This window comes from Apostichopus japonicus, chromosome 3, assembly GCF_037975245.1.
Source record: "Apostichopus japonicus isolate 1M-3 chromosome 3, ASM3797524v1, whole genome shotgun sequence".
In the NCBI taxonomy this organism is placed as follows: domain Eukaryota; kingdom Metazoa; phylum Echinodermata; class Holothuroidea; order Aspidochirotida; family Stichopodidae; genus Apostichopus; species Apostichopus japonicus.
In genome coordinates, this window is record NC_092563.1 from 23,986,421 (window position 1) to 24,006,022 (window position 19,602).

The 19,602-nt window shown below is 40.9% G+C and overlaps 1 protein-coding gene across 2 annotated transcripts in view; it reads left to right on the forward strand.

Moving 5' to 3' along the window:
- Positions 1 to 19,602, forward strand: part of LOC139965547 (coiled-coil domain-containing protein 102B-like) — a 52,223-nt gene that overhangs the window by 11,936 nt on the left and 20,685 nt on the right. For both annotated transcript variants that reach the window (XM_071968032.1, XM_071968033.1), the window contains exons 3-6: positions 5,977 to 6,085; positions 6,814 to 6,930; positions 16,227 to 16,436; positions 17,753 to 17,923. In XM_071968032.1, the coding sequence (XP_071824133.1) occupies positions 5,977 to 6,085; positions 6,814 to 6,930; positions 16,227 to 16,436; positions 17,753 to 17,923 (607 nt within the window). The remainder of the gene's footprint in view (positions 1 to 5,976; positions 6,086 to 6,813; positions 6,931 to 16,226; positions 16,437 to 17,752; positions 17,924 to 19,602) is intronic.

Here is a 19,602-nt window from a genome sequence, read left to right on the forward strand (position 1 = left end):
CATGGTACTGTCCTGGTTTGTACAAATGCCATAGAAAGTAGTCATTCACCAAGTGGTGCAAAAGATCTACTTTGTATGTAGCTTTCTGTTGATCTTCACTGTGCAACAAATATACATGTGTTCTTTGCGTATGTACAGTATGCCTTCAAGGAGATGTGGTTTTAGATATGAAAAATGCTTTTCTTTATGCAGCAGTTTTGAAAGATTGCTTTCAATCATATTGTGGCCTGCTTTCTGTTTATACTGTAATGAAATAAAGCTGTTATGGGACATAGTTTATTGCTCCCTAAAAGCTCACATTCAGAAGATTCTTTTGATGAACGAGAGCAAGGTGTAGACCTGTAGAGGTGCCACTATAACAAGTTCATTCATTGGTTTGTGATTGAAATATGGATATTTGGTATGAAGAACAGACTTTCATGGATAAATCCTGGACATCAGCCATTTTGGAATTCTGCCAATTTACAGTATCTGTATACTGCTCTTGTCTTGATGCAATTTAAGTCCACTGTTTGTACTCTAACCTGTTTCAAGAAGAATGAACCATGAAATTTATATAACAGTTGAGAAATTTTTCTTGGTGAAATTGATTTTTTTTTTTTAAATTCCTTAAATTTTTCATAAGATCTTTGAAGGGACCGCTTACTTATTTTTATTCGGTAACCCGGAATTGACGACATAGTGATGGTGTTTCGTGCTGAAACTGGTCATTTGCCATTAAAGAGGGAAAGGCAAATTGCCTGCAAGGCAGACGATCTGAAGGGGACAGGGAAGGAACATGAGGGGAGAGACTAAAGCCCGGGTCACATCTGCGCGATTCTTTTCAACACGCGTTTCAACTTGCAACTAAAATCACGCGCATCAGAAAAGTTGCTTCAAAGAAGTTGCGCTGATTAGGACATTGCTCTATTGCAAATCAACCCAAATCAACGGTGCAACTTTTATTGCGCAACAAGTTGATACCCGTGTCTAACTACGCGATTCAACTTCAATTGTATTGCGAGTTGAATCGCGTGTTGAATCGCGCAGATGTGACCCGGGCTTAAGAATCTTGATATCATACAACTTACAAGTCCATCGTATGTACTGTAACTGTGCTAGGGAACAATATTTGAGTCAAACAAAAAAATTGTCCATTATAATATACAGTTTATATGCTAGGGAATTGTTCACCTACTTCTGTTGGATTTAGTTCGCATTGTTCACTAGCTTCAGTAAATTAATAAGATCATCCATCAACTGAATGAATTTGAAGCTATAGAGGTAATGAGACTTGCCTCAGTCACAGAAGGAATGCACTGTACTGCAGATCTATAATATAAATACTATTGGGAGCATTGGCAGCTTCTCCAGTGCTTGCTTTTTAGAGCAGAAAATTTCAAGTGGGCCAAATGAATGAGAATTCAAAATACCATGTGTGATGAAGGATAAGGTTTGCCTGTATAACATGAATGATTCATTACTTAATATCTGCAGCTTGATTGACAGGACTGAACATTAGATAAGTGCAGTGAGTCGTATGTTTAGTATATAATCAAAACCCGGAGCATGCAGCACTTTTTCAGGATCTTTGTGAATATTTATGTGCATGTTAATGTGAAGACATAATGCGGTATGATGTGAAGTATGCAATGGTTTGTAGTACAGAGGTACCAGTGCAATCTATACTGAAGCGAACAATTCTGGGAAATCGAACAATTCTGGAAAAATGATCCCAGGTGCAGCACAATGACAAAGTTTTGTAATCTCCTTTGCTCATATTTTATACTTATGAAATACTTATTTTATACTTTTTTTGGCATATTTTTGGTCTCTTAGTTCATTCTCTTCCAGATATGACTCAGAGAGGAGATTATATTTGAAGTCTAGATGGATTGTGTTTCCTGAAGATGACTGATAAAACCCACTAGTGCTTTCATGAATAATCATAACCTGAGCAAACAAACTGTATACAGTCAGTGTATACATAGCTCAATGTACCATAAAAATATGAAATGGTAATTTACTCAACTAATGTATATTCCTGCTCCTCAAACTGTCCTAGAAAGCCATGCAAGATTGAAAACTGTGCTTCTTTATGACACTTTTGGGTGTCTTTTCTTCTCCATAGTCCGTTTATTTGCTTTCCCATCAATGACTCACTTGAACTGAACTTGTTTTAACTATGGAGTGTACAGTATGTCCTTAAAGATGACTGATTGCCGTTGACTGGACTACACTGTAATACTGTATTAATGAAGTCCAGTTTAATGCATGGGGGGGGGGCATGGGGGGGCACAATGCAGCCTACTTAGACATTCTGCCCAGACGATCTGTCGTCACGATCTGCCCGGTTCCGCTAATCATTTAGTATTAACAACAGAGTCCAGTTTCCCTGATGGAATGGGATTCCGCTATCATATTTCAGAGATTATGATCTCATAAAGTTGACAATCCAGTGAGATGAGTTAGTTTGATTATGACTATACTGTAGTATTGTAACCTCTTCCCTCCTCTGTATCCTGGTATCAAGATATCAATGGATTTGCTGTAATTACTGATAAAGTTGGAGGGAAGTTCAGTAGTGGGTGTTCTTGGAATTGTATTACTCATAAAGATTTTGCCTTTCGGTTCTTTCTTGTATCTTGGAATGAACATTGTAGAATAAATACTGAAATTTGAAGCTATTTTCAGTGATGTGAGATTTTACTGGTTAAAATTTCCTTTCTAGTATTAGCATAAATGTTTGAGCAAACAGAATGAAATGTGTTTCTAGTTTTCTCTGTTTTCTTACTTCTTTGTTGTTGAAAGAGTATTATGTTGGTAGTTTGGAATATTTTATGTTCATTTCTTACCACACATTTTATTATCTATGGTTACTGAAGCACATCTGGTGTAGGAATAAGTCTTGCAGTAGACATGATGGGAAACAATCAGGGATTGAGGGGAAAGGGGAATGGGAGGGGCGGGTCAAGAATGTTCCAGTCTCACATATCTACCAGTACCAGGTTATTTAATGTTCAAGGTATGTTGTGCAGGAAGTCCACATTTAAGCCACATGTGTTTGAACTTGAAGGGTTTGCCAATACTTAAAATTTGGTGCATAAAATAGTGGTTTTACTGTGATTCTGTGTAATTGTATATCAATGATTTGAAAAGTAAGGATCAAATGATCCTCAAAACTTGTTTCTGTCTACAGACTAGGTAGCATCACATGGCTTAACACATTCGATCCGATGTGTGCATTGTTTGTATACATCTTATATAGTCTTGCACAATTATTCTATTCACTGTATCCAGAAAGCACTGAAAAACTACACTAAACAAAAGGAAAGACAGATTGGACTTTATACAGATACCGGCAGTTTAGAAGCATTTGGCCATATAATGGTTTAACCAGAATGTGAAGTGGGATCACAATTTTTAATAACAATATAATACTCCCAAGGATTTATCATTCAAGAACATGTTAAAAATCATTTAAAATTTGATATGTTTCCCGGTTTCAAGGAAGATGAGCTTTACAATTGTCTTACTGGTGATATGAATACAGTAGGCATAAATGCATCACAATTTGTTACTATCAAAGGCACGTGAAAAGTTTATTCGTACCTGTTTGCAAATTAGTCATGTCAAAAAATTATTTGGCCACTTGAGGTAAGCCAAGTCCCAGGTGTAAAAGAGACACATATTGACATGTCTCTGTGGTCTCAACACAGTTACTGAAGCTTTGTCTAATTTCATGCCCATGGGTGACTTTTCTTTAAAGGAATAGATGCCACATATATTAAAGATACCACTGACTATATTTATGCAAGCAAATTGACAATATGCAACAATGTGCAATATATGTGAACATATGTACTGCATTACAGTATGAGAACCCAGCCCAAAGAGACCTACAGTGTACTGAATACATATTCCAACTATTGGATGTAGAGAGAAAGTACATTGCCTTTTCCTTGTTTTATACTGTACTTAATCCTAATTCCATGGATGATCACATTCCAATTAATCTAGATCTACTTTAATAATATAGTTTATTTCCATTTCCGTAACTTTAAATATTTTTTGGGGGTACTTTTTTTCCTTTTTTTTGTTTTTTTGTTTCCTCTTTTTGGAATTTTCTCTGTACAAACCACCTGCCACAGCATCTTATGTTTCCTCTACATGTAAATTCACTGGGTATTCGATCTCCCCAAGTCAAGCTACATACATAGATGTACATGTTCTTCTGTTTAATGGAAGAATCGCCAGAATGAGTAATCTCCCAAATTGGCTTTGGCAGTTAGCGGAGGATATCTGCTGGAGACATTGGTGGCCTTCTGATAAAGTTACATTTCTTTTAAATAAAAGATGATATTTAATGTAAGCAGCCGTCGAATGACTAACGCACTGTGTTTATCATCCAGTAAACTGTGCCATTCTGTTTACTTAGGTATTAAAAGTAAGTTTATACCAACTACTATCATCAACTGGGAGGAAATTTGTTTATGGAATGATGGCACGGAGAGAAATTTGCGTGGAATTGAAATGACGGAGATCTTAGGGGACAGTGTGTCGCTTTAGTTGAGATAGTAATTGTTGGAGATGTGTCTTACTCTTGATTATATATGTAAACTTGATCTGAAGTGGGCTTTATCTTTTATAAACTGTAAGTTGTTAGTATCAGGACACCCAGGAGACCTTCAATGCTTGTATCTGAGCTGTCTGTTGGCCTGAAAACCCAATTGAAAAGTAGTGAGAATGTTTATAATGTGTAGTTATTCTGTTGAATCTACTGTTAACGACTGTTAGTGGAGATAGAACTGAATAAGCATCCTCTCCGAAGTTATATCGGCTGCAAAAAGACAGAAAATGAAATCATTAAATGCACCTTTTAATTAAGTCAATCCTCCTCTCCGGTCTGTCTTTCCCCCCTCCCCCCCCCCCACCATGAGTCCATATGTCTGTGAAATTGGAACTGCAATATTATTGTAGTGTTTTTATTGCAAAAGTAGTAGCATATTTAGTGGCTATTTTTTCTAATGGTGTAAAGTCACATGATTATATTCTTCTGCTCGAAGGCTCTCATTATGTGCATTATAATATCCATCTATTGATAATTGCTTCCTTCGCAAGTCATGAAGATACATATGTGGATACTGGACAACACTTTCCCCCATTCTACTGCTGCTGCATACAGTATTGTCATAGTACTTTAATACCCTGTACACATTGTTAGCTAGTTGTGCAACCAAGCAGTTACTGTACTGACAGAAGAGTAGAAACTGTTGCATTATTCACAATTCCCTTGACTGCTTCTAGGGATGAATAGAAGGATTGATAAGCTTTGCTTATGAATACATCCTTATTACCTTGGGAGGTCTTGTCTCAGGCAAATCCTATGAAAAATTACTGCTTTAAAGCATAGTTCTTCCCTTTGATAACCACTTCTTTACTCGGCTGTTTAAAGTTGGTTTTGATCATTTTGTCTGGTACACTGCTATACTAAATTCCCATTTGACAATGTAGGTCAACAGCTTGAAATCAGTCAAAGGTTTGGTAAAGTTGCCAAATGCAAAAAGAGGGGGGAAAAAGGAATCATTAAAAGGGACTGGCCATGTTACATGCCCAGACTACAGATGTACTGTAGTTCCATTTCCTAGGAGCACTGTAATAGAGTAGTCACATAAACTAGAGAAAGGATCACAATATAATCCAGAGAGTAAAAAGTCACATGATGTGTCACATGACCTGTGACTAACTAGTCACATGATGTTCGGTAGTGAGTTACAGCAGTATGACAGTTAGTGTTTAGTCTGTTTGAGTGGTCCCAGAACTGTCCACCTAGTGTTTTGGGTTTTTTTTTTTTTGCTTCCTTTCTTACTTTCAATAAATTTAGACCTATAGGAATGTTTAGATGTAGACTTTTGATTTTAGGACTTGAAATTATATATTGTTACCAAACTATTTCATGTTTAATAAAAGTCATATACTGTCCTTGTTCCTTTGTAGAGAGAAAGATGCCTTACAGGAAGAAATCGGAAGATTGCAGCAAGATGTAGTTAGTACCAAAAACCAACATGAAGAATTAGTAGAAGCCAAAGAACAACTTATGAAGGAGGTGAGTGGATCAGTCTAATAAGAGAAGGTATTTTAATACCAATCTCAGAAGATGGTTTGAGGAGAACAGATGAAAGAATGTATGTTTTTAAGTTTGTTAAAGAGGAGTGTCCTTTTACAAAAGGCATGTTACATTGCTAAGATGGTTTCTTCTATGTAAGTATGATAACCATTTGTAATGATGTAGAAAAACTGGAAATGTTTGAATTCCTGGTTACTATTAACGTAAAGGTTAGCTGCCATTAAATAAAAAATTAAAGTTCCATGGATACCAAAATAATGGACATGTGTCATCAGTCAGGACTGTTAAGAACAACATGTACTCATAATGTGTGTCAAGAATTTCGCAGAATAACAACCAAAATTATTACAAACCAATGGTGTTCACGCTTGTTTCTTCTCTCTGTACTGCTATCCGAGTATCTCAACCCTGTCATCTGTTCTACCCAGTACAAAGCTAACTCAGTACAAGATATGTTCATTGACACTTGCCCTAATCTAATTGAAGATTTAATCTAATTGGGGGAGACCATCGAAATGTTTAAATGTCTGAATCACCCCGTCGCTAGGTAATGACATTTCATCTAGTATTATATGCTGCCCTCAGATCCTCACTCTTAGAAATTGATATCCAAGCATCAAGTTCATCAATAATATCTTAGTAATTAAATTGGACAGGGTTTAATCAGTTTAATAACTTTTCCGTTGTTTTTCTAATTTCTCCATTAGTTGTCATTGATGAGGACAGCACATCAACAGGAAGTTGGGAGGTTGACCTCTGACCTTGAAGATGAGACCAATGTTCGTTATACTATGGACAGGAGGATTGCTGACCTGAGGAAGGAGGTATTAACAGGACTCATTATTTAGTAAATACAAAAATATATTGTTTTGCCAGGAAACATGTCAAATGCACATGTACTGCAATAATAACAGCAAAAAAGTGTTTTACAAATCCTTACCAAAATGCAATTCAAGACTTGTAACTCCATAGCATTATTTTGAGGGAAGAAGCCAGGGGATAGGTAGATATGACTGTTTACTGCATTAGTAAATTTGATGCAAGTTTTTGCAGTTTTATACAATTTAAAGAAAGCAGGTGCAGACATATACTTATGACATTTTAGGATTAAATCCGTAACAATCTATAGATTTAAAAAAGTGTTACATCTCACAAGAGTTATGTAAATTTATAGACATTCCTAATGTGTCTCCCAGAAGCTTTTAATTAGAATTTGCCACCTCAGGGATAGACTACTTGAACATTGAAACAAAAAGAAGAAAGAAAATGGATGCATCGGTTGAATTATTGTGTCATTCTCAACACCTGATTAAGTAGGAATTTTAGAGATTTCTATCATCATAAAACCCAAAGTGATTCATGTAATGGAATCTCCACTTAATTTTCTCCTGTCAGGTTGGACTCCCCTTCTCCCCCACTCCTCAAATAGCAGTCAAGAAAATATAAAATTTCTTACCATTACTCTTATTTCTGCCATCAAACCCAGCATGGCAAATGGCATCAACCCCATATATGTATTTTTAATAAATTACAAACCCTGCTAAGATAATAAATTTGAAAGATTTTGAAAGATGAAACTGTGAGCTTGGAACTAATGGATGTCTTGGGGAAAACATTATTAGCCTTGCGGCTTTAATGTCATATCTGATGAAACTCTTTGCAAGAAGATGACTAAGCAAATTTAAGACAAATTGAAAAAAAAAATAGAAATCTCAGCTGAGTACACAAATGTTACAGAACTTAACTTGTCGGCATTTTATATGAACCAGGCAATGTCAGAATTTGGATTGGCTTACAACTGCATATATAATTATATGGACTCTTATTTCATCATGAGGTACTAAAGAGAAATGTTGAAGCTGTCTTGAATTAAGAGTAGAAAATGTATTGATGACATTATAATGAAAATGAGGAGGGGGGGGGGGGAAATAAGTAGGACAAGAGAAGTGACAGGTATAGAAAATTATTGAGAAATATAATATATCTTTGTGGATTGTAGATTTCACACATGTGCCAGGGTTACATCAGGCTAGTCTGGATTTTTTCCTTAAAATGAGTAATCACTTTGCATATATATGTGGTTTCTGGTAAAGCTACAAATACAATGCAGCAAACTGAAGCTTGTCCTTTTGAAAATAATATTACACTCAAAGGTTAGTCCAATGAAATTTGCCTTTTAAGTTGACCTTTACCTGTTATGAAATGTGTTGCATGTTAGTCAATATTATGTTCCCATTATTCAGTGTTACATTGGGCTAGCCTGGAATGTAATAGTACTAGAAGTCATTTTGAAAGCTGCGGTGTCTTGTGTAAAGCTGTGATTGAGGTCATTGACTTAAGTAGAGAGTAATATAGTATTTGATGGTATTGCCTTTGAAATTAACGAAAAGACAGGCAAAGTTAACATTGACTTGAAATGCATGTGCCCTTTAAATTGCACACATATATATTTTTGCTGTGATCAAGGTCATTTTAAGCCTTAAAATTTAACTTAACATGCAAGAATAAAATAGGTGTCTTTAGCGGTTATTGTCTTGAGCCTATGAAACCTGAAATACATGTTCATTTGTGAAATAGCTGTCTAATGCTTCTATTAGCTCTCTGTACTGATGGGAACATTTCTTTTTACATACTCGTAGCACACGGCAGCATGCCCACCGTATGTCATTTACTATGATGATACTTTTGATTTCACTGGTTGAGTCATTCCCATATTAAGACTCTATAATTCTTGATAAGACTTCTCTGTGACTCAGTTCAGATAAGCTGGAAGCCAGTATGAAGTAAATCTTTATTGATTCTTGGGAAGTGTGTAATATTTCATGGAAGTTATTTTATCAGCATATAAGTAAATCATAAACAGAAAGCTGACTGGGATAATTAGAAAATAAATTCTGGAAAATAAATCTGGAAATTTATTGGCTACAGAGCTGTTTTCAGTTAGTTATGTCACTATTACTATACGGAGTGATCTATCTTGCTGTACGGTTGTGGATATCTCTAGCAGACAATTTTTTGGCTGGGGAGGGGAAAGAGGGGGGGTGCTGGGATACCAGTTACAGGGCACAGTATCTTACACATTGTGTTACCAGGGACCACACACTCGTTCATGTGATACAGCCCTGTTAATGGCACGGAAGGGTTCTTGAAAGAAATTCTGCTTTTCATGTTTTATATATTTACTTCGCTCCTCGCTTACCTGTCTCCTCACAACCTTAGCACCTCATTCTACCGTGCCTATAAAGTCCTGGTAAAATAATAACACTGTGCGCCCTCTATGACCGAACCCCCCCCTCGGTCACTCCTCACTACTCATTCTACCATTAAAAGTGTCTTCACGTGAATTTCTTGTGGATATATTTCCCTTGGATTTCGTCTTGGTTTTCTTTAGCGATCTTTGGAAGTTTCTTTCCTCGGATTCTTAGGAGTATTGCAGTCCTTTCCAGCCCGATAAGTATCCTTTTTTGTTGAAAGGGAGGGTTTTGGGGACTGTTTTTATTCCTAGTGCGTTTCCGCCCTTAGGTTTTTTGCGGGGGTAGCAGTTCCGCGAACTGCCTAGGTTTCCCGCCATTTTCCTTCCCCACGCTATAGGCGTGTCGTTGTATTTTCATGTTCATAGCATGTCTACATTGTATTTCTATTCACGATTTCTTCTTCTATATTTCGCTCTCTCATGTTCTTTTTCAGCTTGTGTTGATTTTGTTAGGCCACTTCGTAGCGTTTTTCGTATTTTGCCGTTGCTAGGTTACGCTACGTACCTCTACTCACCGTTATGTACCTCCCGTTATCTCCCGTTCTCTTGTTAGTTAGCATTTTTCCGTAAGCTTAAGAGTTAGTCTTTCCTTAATTCGAGCGTTTTAGTATGTCTCGTAACCAGCTGAAGTTTTTTAACTACTTGATGTTTCGGCCAGGCAGAACCTGGGTCGAACACGATTTGTGTCCTAAGTGTAGAACCTACACCAGACGGGACCCATGCCTGGTCTGCATAAATTTTTCGCCAGCCCAGTGGCACTAGATAGACCAGTGGCTTACGAGTCTAAGAAGCAAGCTTTAGGGCAGGCTGGACTTGATTCCTTAGGCCATCGGTGCCCCAGAAAAAGATGTAGGAGAGACAAGAGAGAGAGAGAGGAGGAGGGAGAAGTGGTGAGAGAGGTGGAGGAAAGTGGCCAGGAGAGGGCCGAAGGAGAGGTAGAGAGAGAGAGAAAGAGTACCCCTAACGGTCCCGGCGACGTCCGGTTGATTACGGCCAGAGGGAAGGGCAGGAGCAAGGCTCCTGCCAAGTAAAGACCTCTTGAGAAGAGGCACGGCTCGGCCGGGCTAGAGGCAACGTCTCAGTCCGGGTCGCAGCAAAGAGTACCCCTAACGGTCCCGGCGACGTCCGGTTGATTACGGCCAGAGGGAAGGGCAGGAGCAAGGCTCCCGCCAAGAAAAGACCTCTTGAGAAGAGGCACGGCTCGGCCGGGCTAGAGGCAACGTCTCAGTCCGGGTCGTAGCAAGAGAGACCCATGGAGCGCGGGCTACAGGCCACGGAGAGCTCGGGTCCGAGAGAGAGAGTACGACCGAGGGGTCGCTGAAACGGAGCCGGTCCCATAGAAGGCTCCGGGAGCCCGGGTCCGGCGAGTAAAAAAAAAAAAAAAAAAAAAAAAAAAATCCCACCGGAAAGGACAGAATGTCCGGGTCGAGGAGTACCGGCGTGGTGGTACCCGGCGTGGCACGCACACAGAGACGGGCTCCGGGAGCCTGGGTCCGGCGAGGCCCCGGGTCCGGCGAGACCCCGGGTCCGGCGAGACTTGAAGGGAAGGCAGAACCGAGGTTTCACTCCAGATCCGAGACTGCCCCCGGAGCCGGGAACCAGAGCTATACAATCGACCGCTGGGTCCTCAGAGATTGGCTCCGGAGGGCCCGGGCCCGACGAGAACGGGGGCGCAGGGGCAGAAGCCCGGTCCGCAGAGCTCCAAACAGGATCCAAAACTGGTCCCGAAGTCGGGAGCCTACGAGAGTAACAACATTTACAACTGCGACATTTACAATAACTTTTACAACCACAACAACATTTACAACGAGATTAACAACTGCTACGCCCCCAGAACGGGGTAGCAGGTGCAGAAGCCCGGCCCGCAGCCCCCCTAACCGGAGCCGCGGCCGGTCCTGAGGCCGGGAACCGACGAGATTACCAATGCCGGGCCCCCAGAACGGGGTAGCAGGGGCAAGCGCCCAATCCGAAAAGAGAACCAGCCCCGAGCCAGGTCCCCACGGCAAAGGGAGAAATACTTATCCCCAGACACCGAACACAGACATCGGTTTCGAGGAGCGATCGCAACCCACGGCCAGCCCAGCCGCGACACCACGATCAATCCCAGACCAAAGAATGGAACCTGATTTGTTCCCCGGCAAGGACGACCTGGTTTGCAGAGCGTCGGTCAACCTGTCCGCCTAGACGACGAGGTCGACCCCTAGATTTCGGGGTTACAGAGGACGGTTACTCCCGCTTCCCAGAATAGGGGGAGTGCCCCCCCCCCCGGAACTAGCAGCTTGAGCGGCGACGACAGGTTCGAATCATTTGCGGAAAAACACCGCTACCACTACACATCCCAAATGTGTGTTTATTTATCGAGTACCTGCAGACACTCACGGGTCATATTCTCCTCGCTAATTATACTCCTCTCTAATCATAATTCATCGCCATTTGCCTAGGTTAAAATCTTACTTGTGTTTTAAAACACTGTCGTTTAAAACACTGGCGAACCCACTTCCAGAACATGTTGAGGGGTTTCAAATCGGTTCTCATGACGTACAGTATTCCGTTTACTTTAAAACCTTGGCAAACTGCTAGGAAGAGAACTTTCTCGAGACTTGGCAAAGTGCCAGGAAACATAACGCTCATAGATCCTTGGCAAACTGCCAGAAAAAAAGGTACAACGTGGCACATTTGTTAAGAGAGGAGGGGGGGGCCAAGCAGTCACCTGGCTTGACACGTGTAAGCTCAACTTTTACTGCAACGAGCTATCGACTACGTGAGCGATCCTATGGAATAAGCCTTTCTCCCTATTTCTTTGGTGAATTACCAAGACAAACGCGTTAGTAAGTTGAAAAAGGGGTACGATACAACCCCAGCAAGTTACAAGCGCTAACACGCTCCGAACATACAGCATGCGCTTCATGAACAATGTTCGATGTTCCGACATCTTAAGCAGAGTTGCATTTCGTAGCACCTGATGGCCTAGTCTTGACTAGCCTAGGCGCTAGGTGGTTTCAATAGGAAGCTGGAAACCTTTACTGCACTACGAAATGGACACATCTCGACAGGAAGAGATTTGAGAAGTAACGGGTACGTTATCATAAAATTCAATACGTGTTTATTACGTTAAATGTGGTGTTGATAAAACGTTGACATAAGATGTCTATGAGATATTACGTTATATTAATGTTATATTAATGTCTTAACGGAAATTGTTTGAAATAATAGCCCCTAAAGGGTTTCGGTAACATATTTCTTACACCTCTAATAACGCTATCATAGCAAAAGACTAAACATTTAGTAACGCCTTTGTGTTTGCTGAGTAACTCCCTGGACTCCGTTAAACAGCCAGGATTTATGAGGTGGAATTTCTACAAACCCACCCTACACATCCCCTGTTGGGAGTTTGTTCCTGGTGAGTAGGGCTGTAGCTTAGTTAGCTCAGTGGTTAAACCCGGTGCCTTCCAATCAAAAGGTCCCCGGTTCAAGTCACCCCAAGATTAATGTATGTTGTCCAGTTACAGAGCTGTTGACAATTCATAGTCATTAATTATTCATTACTCATAATTAAATATGAATGTACGAGACTGACTTTGGTCAGCTTGCGGCTTTGATAAGCCAATGAGGTTTCTTCACAAGTTCCTACTTGCAGGATGATCTAAATTACATACACAAATACATACATATACTGTAGTTGTAAAAGCCACATAGCAGCTGTAGCATTGATTAAGACTGATGAAGCAAACTATCCATTCAGTACTCAATTTTTGGAGAGCACTGTGGTCAAGCGGTGTAGGCAGTGTACTGGTGATCTAAGGCTTGCAGGTTTTAGTCCTGGCCAGATCATTCTGTTGTTTCCTTGGGCAAGGCACTTTATCTCCATTGCGTCTTTCCATCCAGGAGGGATTCCTCTCTGTTTAACAGGTTATTGTTGACCAGGGTAATATTGCTAGCGCCTCTGGCTTCGTTATCGATAGATAGGCCGGCGCAGTTCAACCCTCAATATTATTATTAATATTATTTTTCATGGAAAGAACCTCCATTAAACCTCCCTACAGGGTACAGCTTAGGTCTACATCATCAAGGCATTACTTTTCTTCAGAGGTTTTCTGATTGCAACTGGTTGATAACTAAAGGGGTCATCAGCGGTACTGTGGTACTGCAAGCAGTACTGCGAGTGCTGCTGTACTGCAGGCGCTAACAAGGTCATCATACAGGCCACTGTCCTTGACTTCTTTAGCAGCATATACAGAGAAACCACTTTCCTGCACCACAGTGGCGTCAGCAGGGCAAAGGATCGGCCCCAACACTCTATTTGCAAAGATAACCAGGTTTCATGTACTTTCGCCTCGCTCTCAGGACTGTGGGGTTGGGGCTCTCTGGAGCCCTCCCAAGCCCAAGTACAGGGCACTTTGATCACCATCCTCGCAGACAACACGATGGTGGTGGCATACTGTACAGTAGCTACATCAATAGACAGGGTGGCACCAGGGCAGAGAGATTGTGCCGTCTGGCATGGGAGACCCTCACCAATGCGGTAGGGTTTTCCACATGTTCGTCATACCTCTGATAGACCTGTTTACGACAAAGGGCAACAATGGGCTGCCCATCTTTTGTAACAGGCGGTCCCACATGCAGCCTTCCACATAGCGCCAGGTCCCTGCCTTGAGACGGACCAGAGGTTTAAATTCTTCCCCCCCCCCCTTTGGCATGATCAGCCAGATACTGAGGAAGATTCGCAGCTCCAAGGGTAAATTCATCCTAGTGGCTCCCTCCGGACCCCGGGTCCCAGGCCGCAGGTCCCACACGCAGGCCCCAGACGGGGACGTCTGGTTTTCCAGACTGCTCCACGCTGGGCATTAGCCCAGACATTGACCAGCTCACCAAAGGCATGGCTAATCGCCGTCCACGAGTCAGACAGTTAGCCCCCTCTGCGGGGCCCTCAGCAGGGCTGCATGCCCTGGCAGGGCCGCTGTACGAATCAACGGGGAACGCTTCCCTGGCTGCTCTTACAAAGAAAACACTCTTCGTCATTGCGGTAGCGTCAGCGTGAAGGAGTTACCTCCAACCCTAACAACCAAACAGAATCACATCAGATTCGAGGGCCATGGACGGTTCCAGACCCGTCCCTTATTGCCAGGAACCGGGCCTTGACTTTCTTGCCCGGGGACATTTTCTTTCCGGAAATCAAAACCCTTTCATCATTGGCTGAGGACAAGCGATGGTGCCCAGTCAGGGCACTGAAGTGGTACTTAAACAGGACAGAGAAGTTGAGACAAACAACCTCCCTTTTCATCCTGCCACGACCACCTTAAACAGCAGCCACCAAGGATACCCTATCCCGATGGCTAGTAGAGATGATCCGCCTGTTCACGATGGGGGGATACCCGGCCAAGAGATCACAACATCAGTGGGGCCTCGGCTTCCACAGCTCTCTCTGCCGGTATCCCGATACAGGACATCCTCAAGGTGGCAGCGTGGAAAACACCAACTACGTTCGTCGCCTGTTACTTACCTGACACTCCACACGCCGAGGCAGCTTTTGGTAGCGCGGCAATGGGAGGTCCGGTTGGTACTTGGTCCCACCCCTCGGGCCTCCCACCATCGGGCAGTGCCACTCGGTGCTAAGGTTGTGAGGAGACAGGTAAGCGAGGAGCGAAGTAAATATTCCAAAACTTACTGGTTTGGATATTTACGAGTGACGAGCTTACCTGTCTCCATTCCCGCCTCCCTCCCCCGAGGGGGGGTGGGACACAGCCGGACGGGGGAGCAGTCGTTCGACTAGGCTCACGACTCCAAGCACAACACCAGATAGACAGAGCCAACAACTACTAAGATTCACCGGCCAGGTCTATCGGTGAGGGTAACTTTGTACCCTGTGTTTTTCATATGCGTACTCACCTAAGTTGTCTTAGGGTTAGCAAGTGTTGGGCCTTTACAGGATGAGGCTCCTTGTTAGGAAAAGGGGTAGTTTCGCCTGCAGGGCTCAGGAGATTGTCCCCCCCTTACCCGCTGCGGCGGGGAGGATTACACTCTCCCTGCTAGGAAGGCATCAGTGCCTTTTGTTAAGGGCTCACCTTTGAGAAGTTTAGTCGACGGGAGTCCTTGGGGGTGGCCAGAGGATTCTGGCCACCCCTATTTCGGTGACCGTGAGGCCACTTTTAAGGAGTGGTCTCATGAGTAGTGAGGAGTGACCGAGGGGGGGGTTTGGTCATAGAGGGCGCACAGTGTTATTATTTTACCAGGACTTTATAGGCACGGTAGAATGAGGTGCTAAGGTTGTGAGGAGACAGGTAAGCTCGTCACTCGTAAATATCCAAACCAGTAAGTTTTGGAATATATAATGAAAATTAAGAACAAAAATCTGATTGGGAAATTTTTAATGACAATTTGAAAAGAGAAAAGGTAACTTTTGGGTAGAACTGGATTCAAACCTATGACCTCAGGGTTACAAGTCCTGTGCTATACCAACTAACATATCAACCCTTAATTGATGGCATTTTGTTTCTTTGGGGAGGGGGGGGGGGACTTACAAGTAAGAAGGAGCAAAAACAGCTTATTGTGTAACCAACCATACCGTAAATGCATGATATAAGGAACAAAAGAATATGGGTGTCCATGTAGAGTACATCAAGTAGAAAAATAAACATGATATGAAAAGCAAATTTATTATTTATTTGAACATTTTCAGCACCAAGCTAGTCAAAGTCCTGATGAAAATTATATGACACTAGTAAAACAACAATCACAATCTGAATACAATAATTTGTAAAAAACAATTTTCATAGAGCAGACAACAAGTTTTTTTCCCCCCACTAATTGGATTTTCAGATTTTTTTATATTTTTTATTGATTTCAAATTGTATCATTTGTCAATGACAGTTGGAAAAGATGCAATCTGAAAATGCCACAGAATGGGGGAAGAGAGAAAGACTGGAGACAGAGAAGCTGTCATTGGAGAGGGAACTGAAGAAATATAGATCGCAGGTTCATGACCTGCAGGAATCGCTGAGCAGAAAGAGCAGACAGATGACAACAGATACAGAACACAAGATGAAAACACTGGATGATGATTTCACCCTCAAGAGCAAGGTACAGTCACCTCATAATCATAGTTAGGCTTTTATTGTAAAGGATATATCTTCTCGTGGAAAGTTCATCGCCATGAAACTTTCAACTCATATCCTTCCCAAACAAGAAATGTTCCCCATGGATATTTCTTAGGGGAGGACGTGGATAATTGGGTGGAACTGTCGTGCAGCACAAGAATATTGCTCATGGTATTAAACAAGGTGCCATGAGACTTTAGGAGATATTGGAAATTGACGTAATTTATCGTCGAAAATGAAGTTTTTTCTCTTTTCTCATTTTAGTTGTAAGAAGGAAATGTTTAAATGAAGTAGTGAAGTTATAGATTGCTTGATTATTTTCGAGCTGAGTATCAAAGTTAAAATCCGCACTAGTTTGATGTTAATGTCAAACATGTTACTGGGTAACACTGAAGGAGACGTGTAATAATTCAATGAAAATTTGTAAAATAAGAAACATTTTATGCTATGTAGGCTGTGCAGCAGATACAAAATTTGTTCAAATGCCCCACAGAGCTGCGATTTTGCTAAAAAATAAACGGAAAAGAAACAGAACGTTTCTTATTTTAGTGCGGTGCATTTGAAAGAACATTTAAGAAAGTTTTAGAAAGCGAGAGAGGTTGAAAGATCCTTGTAATAATTCTGCGATGCAAGATGCAATTTTTAACCGCTGAACAAATTCTTGTTTGTGTGATTTTGTAAACTATTCATTTCCTACATTATCACTACACGGAGTGAAGCTCTGTTACCCTCCAATATCATTTTGTGGGATGTGGGTTAACTTGTGGTAATGTTTAAGTACGGTACTACTTACAGTAGCTATTCAATGTCAGTGAGAATTTTTTTGGGAAAGAGCTGTCATCATCCAGATAAATAGTTTCATATACTAGTTTTACATTTCATGGAGTGCATGATTGGATGCTCATGGCATCAATGAAACCCACAGCAGTAGTAAGAATTTTCCCAAGTTTGCTGCTATATGCCCCCACCCCCCTCCCTCATCTCCCCACACCCTGTAAAATCCATAACTAACAGGATGCAAGCTTAATATTCTCTTTGTTTGTTATTTCTTTCTGTGGAAGAGTTCATCAGCCTGCATGTGTTCAGCTCAGAAAGGTTCACACTGGTATCCACTCATATATATTAACTATTACCCTATTTAGAATGAGGGCTTTTACTAACCGTGCAATTATATTCACGGACCTTATAATCCAGCTTTTCCCTTTTAATATTTGTCATATTTTTTCTTCAAAATAATATAATGTATATGCAAAATGTAACAGTCATGTAATTATTTTTCTTTTTTTATGTACTTAACAGGAATTGGTGGATTTAAAACACAGCTTTGCAAAAACCAAGAAACTCTTGCAGGAGAAACAGGACGAACTAGATCACACCAGGAAAGTTGCTGAGAATAACGATGCAGAGGTTAAGAAACTGAGGAGTAGGGTGGACGACCTCAAGAAGAGCCTTGCCAAGGCAGAAGATGATGTAAGTTGGATGTAAGAGGTCAGAGTGTGGAAGAGATGACCGTATATCAAAATAATGTAAATTGCTGCTAAAAGAAAAACATCACTGAAATTTTTATTTCTAAACCTGAAATTGGAAGATGAGATATTAGAGGTCATTGTAGTGGATATCAAAGATGATATTTGTGGAAGAGTTATTGGGGGGGGGGTGCTCAATTACTTTGCTATGAGGGCCAGAGAATAACATTGGTTGGAAAGAAGGGCGTGACAAGATCATATCTCGCTATGCTTAGGTTGAGTGATGTACTGGATAGGCCATTAGAGTGTTCAAGCTCAAGGCCTTATGTGCCCACTTACCCGATTATTGCAAGATTCGGACCGATTCTCCTCTTGAGGGCCCTGGTAATATTTTTGCCCAGGTGGTATTGAGAACCTATGGTATAGGGTATGATTAAAGGATATCTTGGACTAGGATACATCAAGCGATACTAGGATATGTATTAGTAAGTCACAGAGAATGGAAGACAAGATATGAAGGTATGCAGTATAGTATATTTAAAATAATGGAGAGATGAAACTGTATGGTGTAGGACAACAGAATGAATGGAAGGAGAGATGTGATAGGAGAGTGTATAGGACATGTGTAAAGAGGTAAGAGAACATAGAGTACTCAATAGAACAGGTCAAGATATATACTTGGGTATACATTAGTAAGTCACAGAGAATGGAAAGAAAGATAGCAGTTGTATGGTATAGTGTATCGACAAAAACGAAGAAAGGGTTATGAGACTGTATGGTATGGAATATCAGTGTGATTGGATAGAGAGATGTGAGGGGATAGTGTGTAGGACATGATAGAAAATGTATTATCACAAGGAAACCAAATAGGGGTAAAAGATGGGGTATAAAAAAGATATGAGAATGTTTAGGAAATAGCAAAGAAGGGATGACAAGTTTAATACAAAGCAGTGAAGCTATGGGACAACAGAGGGAGAGTCCGAGTAAAATATTTGAAGGGCATATATGGTGATGAACCTTGAAAAAGGATTGTAAAGTGGGACGTGACTGGGATAAGGTGCAGGACAAGGTTGATAAGTAAGTCCTAGTTAAATTGAATGAGGACCTGATCGTTAAGTTTTATATCAGTAATGTGGAAGGGAGCAATAAGTACAGCAATGAAAGATCATATCACTGCAAAAAACAAGGTACAAAATACTTCCTCACCATGATGTTTACCCTTCCAGTATCTGGCCTGCAATAGCTACTTCCTTAGAGGGGGGCTATTCAAAATTGAATTAGCATTAATAGACTGATTGACTTGTAGTTTTTGCACAAGGTTTGTCACTACTATATTGTTTGCTTGTATGGAATGCAAAATAAGTACTACTATTTTATATGATTGATGGAAGAGGATTGATATTGTGGTTATAAATCAACTGGAATATTTGCAAAGTTACGTTGGTATGTGAGGTTGGAACGATACACAAATTTCAGAGTGTATAGTTAAGTTAGTTATAGTATTGGGTGTTAGTGATAGTAAACAATGTCATGGATGGCAGGCAATGTTATAAATGGATTTATTAGTTCAAGGGATGGTATGTAATGTTAAAGAGAGCATGCAATGTTAGTAAATATAGAAAATGTTGGGAATGATTATGCAAGTGTGAGATGACATGCAAAGACATGGATTTGGTATGCAAA